This window comes from Clupea harengus, chromosome 9 (genome assembly GCF_900700415.2).
Source record: "Clupea harengus chromosome 9, Ch_v2.0.2, whole genome shotgun sequence".
Taxonomy (NCBI): domain Eukaryota; kingdom Metazoa; phylum Chordata; class Actinopteri; order Clupeiformes; family Clupeidae; genus Clupea; species Clupea harengus.
In genome coordinates, this window is record NC_045160.1 from 25936888 (window position 1) to 25946150 (window position 9263).

The 9263-nt window shown below is 49.2% G+C and overlaps 1 protein-coding gene across 2 annotated transcripts in view; it reads left to right on the plus strand.

Annotated features, from left to right (window-relative positions):
- Positions 1–1185: 1185 nt before the first annotated feature.
- egln2 (egl-9 family hypoxia-inducible factor 2) overlaps positions 1186–9263 on the plus strand; it is a 26844-nt gene continuing 18766 nt past the window's right edge. Inside the window, exons 1-2 of one of the 2 annotated variants that reach the window (XM_012828999.3) lie at positions 1186–1499; positions 2438–3908. In XM_012828999.3, coding sequence (XP_012684453.2) covers positions 2649–3908 — 1260 coding nt within the window. In that variant the 5' untranslated portion in view covers positions 1186–1499; positions 2438–2648. The remainder of the gene's footprint in view (positions 1500–2437; positions 3909–9263) is intronic. The other variant, XM_031573964.2, reaches the window with a different exon arrangement.

Sequence of the window (9263 nt, forward strand, 5' to 3'; positions counted from 1 at the left end):
CACCCACACACACACACACACACACACACACACACACACACACACACCTGCCTTTATTGAGCAAGCTCATGTAAGATAAACCAGCATCATTGCGCTTATTATTGCAAAAAGTGCATGCATAGCAATTTGTTTTCATGGAAATATTACAGGAGAAAAAGTAGAAAAAAGTAGTTTAAAGGGAAGGCACTAATATATTCCTGTGTGCTCTGATTAGTCTTTCCTTGTGCATAACCAATCACCTTAACCTGATCAAGGGTAAACACAACTTCCCACTGAAGATGTATGATGGCTTCCATTGCATGAATAGTTTTAGGGTTTTAGAAACATTTTCGTTATCCTTTCCAGTCTACAAACAACTTAATTTTTGTGGGCAGAAGAAAATCTCCTCACGTGTGAAACAGCCATTTTCTCTGACTAAGGAAGCATTACTGATGAACTTCATCATGATAAGGATAGCCAGAACAGTAAATATAAGATAGAAATATTCGTCGTGTTTATAAGCAGGCTCTTTCTCCGCTTTGCGCCCAGCCCAAAATGAAAATGTCATGGAAAAGTCGTCTACAGTAGCCGGTTCTGGTCCCTGGCTTTGGACCGCAGGTCTGTGTGGCCCATGTGAGATTTGAGAATGTCTGTTCGAGGTTCAGTGACCTCCGTGAGAGCGGCTGTCTCTTCACATTTGTCCCGAATAAAGGCGATGTATGTTGCGTGCATGGAACAGGCAGTAGCCTTCGTCTGCATTAATCCTACCAAATGATGCCGTAATCCACCCCCGATCTAGATCGTGCCGCTTTACAGTGCAGTGCGACGCAGCTCACATACAAAACAAACCGCCAGTCCCCTGGGTGCAGTCTATACCTCTCAAAACATGCAACATCACTGAGCATAAACGATGTTAAGCGAAATCAGTTTAAAAGAAATCTTGAAAACTTGTGTTGTCTGTGAACAGTTGGGCCTGTCACATGACGTTAGGCTACCGACTATTTTAAATCTGGGCGTGGCATTTTTTTTATATCAGATTCAGGCTAATTCAATCGCAAAATTAGCACAGGCTTGATTGTTACCAATGCAACCATATTATAAAACCTTGCTCTGAAGTCTTCATTTACAAACGCCAGAGTCGCGCTTGCTGTTTTGTTATTGTAGCATCCCCGGCGTCACGTGACGCCTATGTGCGCACGTGTAACTGACAGAGCCGTTCATGGAGAGAGCCCGAGAGAGAGAGTAAGAGGAGGGCGGGAGAGAGATGCTGGGCTGAGCCGCGAATCGTAGCGATAGCAGAAGACTACCAGGTCAGTCTTGAGCACAGGGTGGGACCTGTCAGACCATGGTGGTCCCCGTGGTCTCCCCATTCGCAGAAATGGTCGCTGCATCGGAGCCACTGACCCTTTGATCGGAGTATTTGTCACTATATTGAGGACGGGCTGACCACGAACGAGAAAACCCCGGAAATCAAACATGCTCATGCTGTTAACTGGTCACACACAGTGCTTTTGGATAAGGTGAGAATAAAACAGTAGGCCTATTTCACGCAATTCCAAAAAAATGTAGGCGTGGAATGTAGTTTATTCCATGTTTGCGGAGTAGAGAAATCTTAAGGCAACAGAAAGTGCTACAGATATTTAAGTCATAGCATGGCAGTACCAACAGAAGCAGGCGTAACATGGTGGAAAGGTTTAACGTTTTTGTCCGAACTTACACATATATTTGGTTATTTACTGGAACCGTAACAAATATCATTGGGGGGTTCCCCCTCCAAGCTTTGACATAGGCTACCTTGCGTAAGCGACCTTTTAAGGAGCTATTTTTGTCTGAAACTTAGTGTCAGCGCATTATGTCTAAGATACAGAGAACCTGGCACAAATACAGTAATACCAAATGAATAGGAATATTGTTTAATTTCGATTGCTTATATTTAAACCATACACTGTTTTGTACCATCACTTTCTTGATAAAGATTCAGTAAAACGGAACAATGTCATCCTGCCAAGTTCGGTTCATTATTTTCTGCTGATCTAAATTCAGAATGAACTAATCCTTTCCCCCATCAATTGACTTCTCATTGTGTGTGTGTGTGTGTGTACCATAAATGTTATCGACTGGGTCAATGTCTATTACCAGTGACTTCAAAAGACCTAACGTTAGGGATGTTCGGACTTTGAAACAGGTCGTTTTTTTCCTACGCTGCTGTGGTCCAGATCAAGCTGTCAGACTAGCGAAACCTACACTCATGTAAAGTAGCTCAGAGAGCTCCTATATTCTAAGTACTGTTATTGCTATGCCGATGTATTGTTACAGTGACATTTCCAAATAATCTTCGTTATATTTAATCGCATTAAAGTGGCGAGATGTATTAATGTTCTGATCACGGTCTAGGGTCAACTGTTTCCCCCCCCGATTGTTTGTAACGTATGTTCAGCAAATGTTATTTTCCCCGTAGGTAGCTTTGTTTCCATAGAGGATGATGTACCTCCAAGAGACTTTTTATTCAACACCCAGATTTTTCGACATGAAACTTTTAAATCCAGCGCGCTCCCTCGGTGAGCACAGCGCCGCCAGTAGAGCCGCTCTCCCGATCTTGCGCAGAGGATTCGGTGGAACATGAGGAGAGGACGTGAGCTACGTGCGCATCCAGGAGTAGACGACATGACATGGAGAGTTTGGGACACACGGACCTTTTAAACACAAGCTCTTCTCGCGGACCCGACACTGTTTGCCCTGCGCCAGAGAGAGTCACACTGGGCTCGTCTGAGTCACACGCGAGAATGGGTCTTAACGCTTTCTGTGCCTCGCCAGTCAGAAGCTCCACGGCAGCCGAACTATTGGCAGGACTGGCCTCTAAAACCGTTGTTCCCGGAATCTCAGTCTTAAAGAAACAGACAAAAACCGGTTTGCCGTGGTATAACGGCGAGGTCGTGTCTCCTTCCGCCACCGTTGAGGGGAACTGCAGTGACCTGCTTGCCCAGACTCCCATCACCTTCACGCAGCTGAACGGCCTTACAGAGACCCCCAACGACCCCGCGCAACCCCAGAGCAGACCACAACCACCGGAGAGCGGGGACAGGACGTCACAGGAGAAATGCGTGTCTCTGCTGAAGAGGTCTCACGGAGACATGCGCTTGCGCCAGATGCTGCATCAAAGGCGCAGAGATGGGGAGAACCGGGACACTGGGCCAGGGCTTCTAGTGGGAGGGGGCGGATTAGGCCCAGCAGGGGGCCCAGGAAACCCTCTCAACCTGGACAATTTTTTCCCCCCGGAGTGCAAGAGGAGAAGGCAGGACCTGAGTGAACACAAAGCAGACACGGCCAGCGCCAGGAGCACGCGAGCGGTAGCACCCCTGGCCGCCAGCAGCACTTTCAACCAGTGCAGTGTCCTGACGCCGACGTCAACCCCGACATTCAGCAGACCCCACCACTACAACCACCACAGCCACAGCCACAGTCACCACCCCCACCCCCACCCCCACCACCACCAGGGCCTCCTCCACGGCTTCAGCCCAGCCCCGAGTGCTCCGCCTGGGCAGCCCTCTCCACCTGAGGCCCCCTCCCTTCCCCCGGCGCTGACAGCGGGCTCCGGCTGGTCTGCGGAGCACATCGCCCAGTACATCGTGCCGTGCATGAAGCACTACGGCATCTGCGTGAAGGACCACTTCCTGGGCGCGCGGCTGGGCGAGCGTGTGCTCGACGAGGTGGAGAGCCTTAACCGCAGCGGCCGTTTCCGCGGCGGCCAGCTGGTGAGCCAGCGTGGCGTCCCCTCGCGCAGTATCCGCGGCGACCAGATCGCGTGGGTGGAGGGCCGGGAGCCGGGCTGCGAGGCCATCGGGGCCCTCATGGCGTACATCGACGAGGCCGTCATGCACAGCGCCGCCAGCGCACAGCTGGGAGACTACGTCATCAACGGGCGCACCAAGGTGAGACGACATGAGATGAGATGAGACGAGACGAGGTGAGGTGAGATGAGAGACTTCACCCATGTAGGTGTAGATGCCACACTGTTCACCCATTTAGGATTTCTGACTTTGTTGTGTCGTTGATTTGCCAGGTCAGGGCCAGATGTGGCCAAGAGTCCGCTAGAAGCAGGGAGATAGAGTGGCTATAAGCAGGGGCATAGAGTGGCTGAACAGTGATACTTACTAGGAACTATCTTTCTCATATATCAGCTGACTTATTCGCCAAATCTGGGCCAAAAGAGTAATCTTTTATTGGGGAGGGGGTGGAGAGTCTGAACTGTCCCCAGCTGATGGGGGAACAGACCTGGCTGTAATCTGGCCCAGACCCATGTCAGGATGGGTTCTGCGGCTGACCCATGTCAGGACGGGTTCCACTGCAGACCCATGTCAGGATGGGTTCCGCCGCAGACCCATGTCAGGACGGGTTCCGGCCCAGAACCATGTCAGGACGGGTTCTGGCGCAGACCCATGTCAGGCGGTTCCGGCACAGTGTCTGACATCTGGGTTAGGTTGTAGGAGGTAAATACACTGAACACTGAAGTTATTTGTTGTTCCCTGTAAAGAACTTTCAGTGGTTCTTCTTAGAAGCCTCTGATACAATGTTTGTTTTTTTATGAGAAAAGTCCCTTCCATACGAGACCTCTGCTGACTGCTGTGACAAACCGAATATCCCTATTCTTTTCAATGAACTGCAGTGGGGTTATATTGCTGGGATCTTGCACACTGTTACACAAGTGTCTGTTTGCAGTTACACAGCTTTCCTTTGGCACCATATGTGTGTGTGTGTGTGTGTGTGTGTGTGTGTGTGTGTGTGTGTGTGTTTGTGTGTGCGCCCGCAGTGACTCAACTAAGAAGTTCCAGAGTAACACCAAACCACGCACCATAGCACACAACATGTTCTTGTGTAAGAAGCCTAGTGCCATCATGCCACCCTGTGCCGGGCACAGATCATCCACCCATCAGAAGCCAGTGTGCTAGAACAGTACGCCATGCTGTGGATGATACATCGTGTACCCATGGCCAAATTAGTTAGTCCTCCAGCCCTTTGAGGAGTGCGTTTGTTTGGAAGTCCGTCCAGAATCACACCATGCAGATCTAGATAGAATGGAACACCCTTTTCAACAATCATTTGAAGTGTATCATTCATTCAGGCTTGATGATTAATCATTCGAGTGTATTATTATTACATCAGCAAACGGAACCTTCAGTTAGCAACATTCTAATCACATGTTTCTGACCAAAGACTTCTTCTTTTTAGAGGAAATGTGATATTTGGAAAGTCTCTAATAATAATAATAATAATAATAATAATAATAATACAAATAATAATAATAAGGATGACAACGTTCCCATCAGAGGGGTCACGGGCACTGTGTGCCCCCCTAAAGTAGGAGACACTCCCTGTGCCGATGAGAAGCACCAAGAGCGCACCGAATCAGCCCATGTCTCCAGCATGGCTCATATCAGGTGCCTGTTAGAGTGCCAGGGTCTGTGTACAGTACACCTTCTGTGCCAGTGAGAAGCACTGCACCATAGTCACAGTAGACCAGACTGTGTTCTCTAGTACGGCTCATGTACATAGACACAGTAGACCAGGCTGTGTTCTCTAGGGGAAGGGAATAGACTGTGGGAGGGCTCATGTCATGTACCGGTTCGAGTGCCAGTGTTTGTGCAGCATGTACATTCTGTGCCAATGAGAAGCACTGAACTGTGGGCCAATCTGACCAGGGTGTGCTCTCTGGTCCAGCTCAGATGATGTCCCCGTTCGAGCGCCGGTCTTTGTGTAGCGTATGCATTCTGTGCTCATCAGATGGGCCACGGGCACGGGCACGTCACGTCACACTGAGCAGGGTACACTGAGCACTCTTTGTGCTGTGGGCACACACACATACACACACATACACACACGCACACACACACACACACACACACACACACACACACACACACACACACACATTTAGAAATCTTTATTTGAATCCACTAATCACATTACCAAAAGGGATTCAAATGTTTCTAGAGATAAAATGCAACAGAACGGAACAGAAAACATTGCCTGCGTCACACAGCAGGGCCGCACACACACACACACACACACACACACACACACACACACACACACACACACACACACAAACACACACACACACACACACACACAAACACACACAGCAGGGCCAGAGATGTGTTGCCAGCTGCCTACAGTTTTTCTTGGGTAGGCCTGCCAATCTTAACCCACTAATTGTTAGTTTGTGAACATGCAGAAGGTACCAGGTTACATACATAACCTAGGTCACTCATATTTAAGTATGGGTTTATACTTCTCTTCGACCTTTGACCTTGTCTAAGGACACAACATACGGATGTGAACTTTCCCTGCATCCTCAGTGTAGCCCAGCGTTGTTTGGTCTCCATCTGGTTCATATTGAGGGGAACTTATTTTGGAGTGTGTGTTGTGTGTGTGTGTGTTGTGATCCACTGTGGCCCACAGCAGCTTCCACTGTGACCGATAGGTGAGTGTGACCACTGCCTCGGACACTGTGAGTGTGACCTTTGAACTTGGACACTGTGAGTGTGACCTCGGACACTGTGAGTGTGACCTTTGAACTCGGACACTGTGAGTGTGACCTTTGAACTCGGACACTGTGAGTGTGACCACAGCCTTGGACACTGTGAGTGTGACCTTTGAACTCGGACACTGTGAGTGTGACCACAGCCTTGGACACTGTGAGTGTGACCTTTGAACTCGGACACTGTGAGTGTGACCACTGCCTTGGACACTGTGAGTGTGACCACAGCCTTGGACACTGTGAGTGTGACCACAGCCTTGGACACTGTGAGTGTGACCACTGCCTTGGACACTGTGAGTGTGACCTTTGAACTTGGACACTGTGAGTGTGACCTCGGACACTGTGAGTGTGACCTTTGAACTCGGACACTGTGAGTGTGACCACAGCCTTGGACACTGTGAGTGTGACCTTTGAACTCGGACACTGTGAGTGTGACCACTGCCTTGGACACTGTGAGTGTGACCTTTGAACTCGGACACTGTGAGTGTGACCACTGCCTTGGACACTGTGAGTGTGACCACAGCCTTGGACACTGTGAGTGTGACCACTGCCTTGGACACTGTGAGTGTGACCTTTGAACTTGGACACTGTGAGTGTGACCTCGGACACTGTGAGTGTGACCTTTGAACTCGGACACTGTGAGTGTGACCACAGCCTTGGACACTGTGAGTGTGACCTTTGAACTCGGACACTGTGAGTGTGACCACTGCCTTGGACACTGTGAGTGTGACCTTTGAGCTTGGACACTTTTGTCCATTTGAACTCGGACACTGTGAGTGTGACCACAGCCTTGGACACTGTGAGTGTGACCTTTGAACTCGGACACTGTGAGTGTGACCTTTGAACTCGGACACTGTGAGTGTGACCACTGCCTTGGACACTGTGAGTGTGACCTTTGAGCTTGGACACTGTGAGTGTGACCTTTGAGCTTGGACACTTTTGTCCATTTGAACTGAGCCGCAGCTCTGTTACACAGGTAACTCACGCCTGGCCAATCAGATGAGACTCCAAAGCCTGCAGCTTGTGTGTCTAGCTTCCCATTGATTTTCCTCCTAAGGCCCAATAAGGTGTCTTGGTTGTATATGGCCAATAGCAGACCTCTCTCCTCCTAATATCCCCCCTTCTTTAGGAGTGAGAAGAGTGATATCCCCCCTTATTTAGGAGAAGAGGTATATCCCCCCTTCTTTAGGAGAAGAGGTATATCCCCCCTTCTTTAGGAGAAGAGGTATATCCCCCCTTCTTTAGGAGAAGAGTGATACCCCCCTTCTTTAGGAGAAGAGGTATATCCCCCCTTCTTTAGGAGAAGAGTGATACCCCCCTTCTTTAGGAGAAGAGTGATATCCCCCCTTCTTTAGGAGAAGAGTGATATCCCCCCTTCTTTAGGAGTGAGAAGAGTAGAGAGCGTGCTCAGACCCAGCCTTTTCTTGGCATCCTAAAACCTTGGGGTTTTATTGTTAATATATAAAAAGGACATTTTGTGGGCTTTTATTGTTAATATGTACAAAGCACATTTTGTGGGGTTTTATTGTTAATATATAAAAAGGACATTTTGTGGGGTGTGCCTATTTGCAATAAGTTGTTTACATCTTTGGCTTCTACTTTCCCGACCACAGGCAGGGGGGAAGAGTCGATTGAATCGCTTCTGTTCTTGTATTTGCAGGTTAGCTCCTGTACCTGTTCCCCCCACTGTCCAGCCATATTACATTTACACACACACGCACGCACGCACACACACACACACACACACACACACAGACACACACACACACACACACACACACACACACACACACACACACACACACACACACACACACACACACACACACACACACAGACACACACACACACACACACAGACACACACACACACACACACACACACACACACACACACACACACACACAGACACACACACAGACGCAGGTTAGCTCCTGTACCTGTTCCCCCACTGTCCAGCCTCACTGCATTTACACACACACACACACACACACACACGCAGGTTAGCTCCTGTACCTGTTCCCCCCACTGTCCAGCCATATTACATTTACACACACACACGCACGCACGCACACACACACACACACACACACACACACACACACACACACACACACACACACACACACACACACACACACAGACACACACACACACACACACACAGACACACACACACACACACACACACACACACACACACACACACACACACAGACACACACACAGACGCAGGTTAGCTCCTGTACCTGTTCCCCCACTGTCCAGCCTCACTGCATTTACACACACACACACACACACACACACGCAGGTTAGCTCCTGTACCTGTTCCCCCCACTGTCCAGCCATATTACATTTACACACACACACACACACACACAAACACACACACACACACACACGCACACACACACACACACACACACACACACACACACACACACAGACACACACACAGACGCAGGTTAGCTCCTGTACCTGTTCCCCCACTGTCCAGCCTCACTGCATTTACACACACACACACACACACACACACGCAGGTTAGCTCCTGTACCTGTTTCCCCCACTGTCCAGCCATATTACATTTACACATACACACACACACACACACACACACACACACACACACACACACACACACACACACACACACACACACACACACACAGGTTAGCTCCTGTACCTGTTCCCCCCACTCTTCAGCCATACTGTATTTGTGGTCTAGATAGGTATATGTCTTGTGGC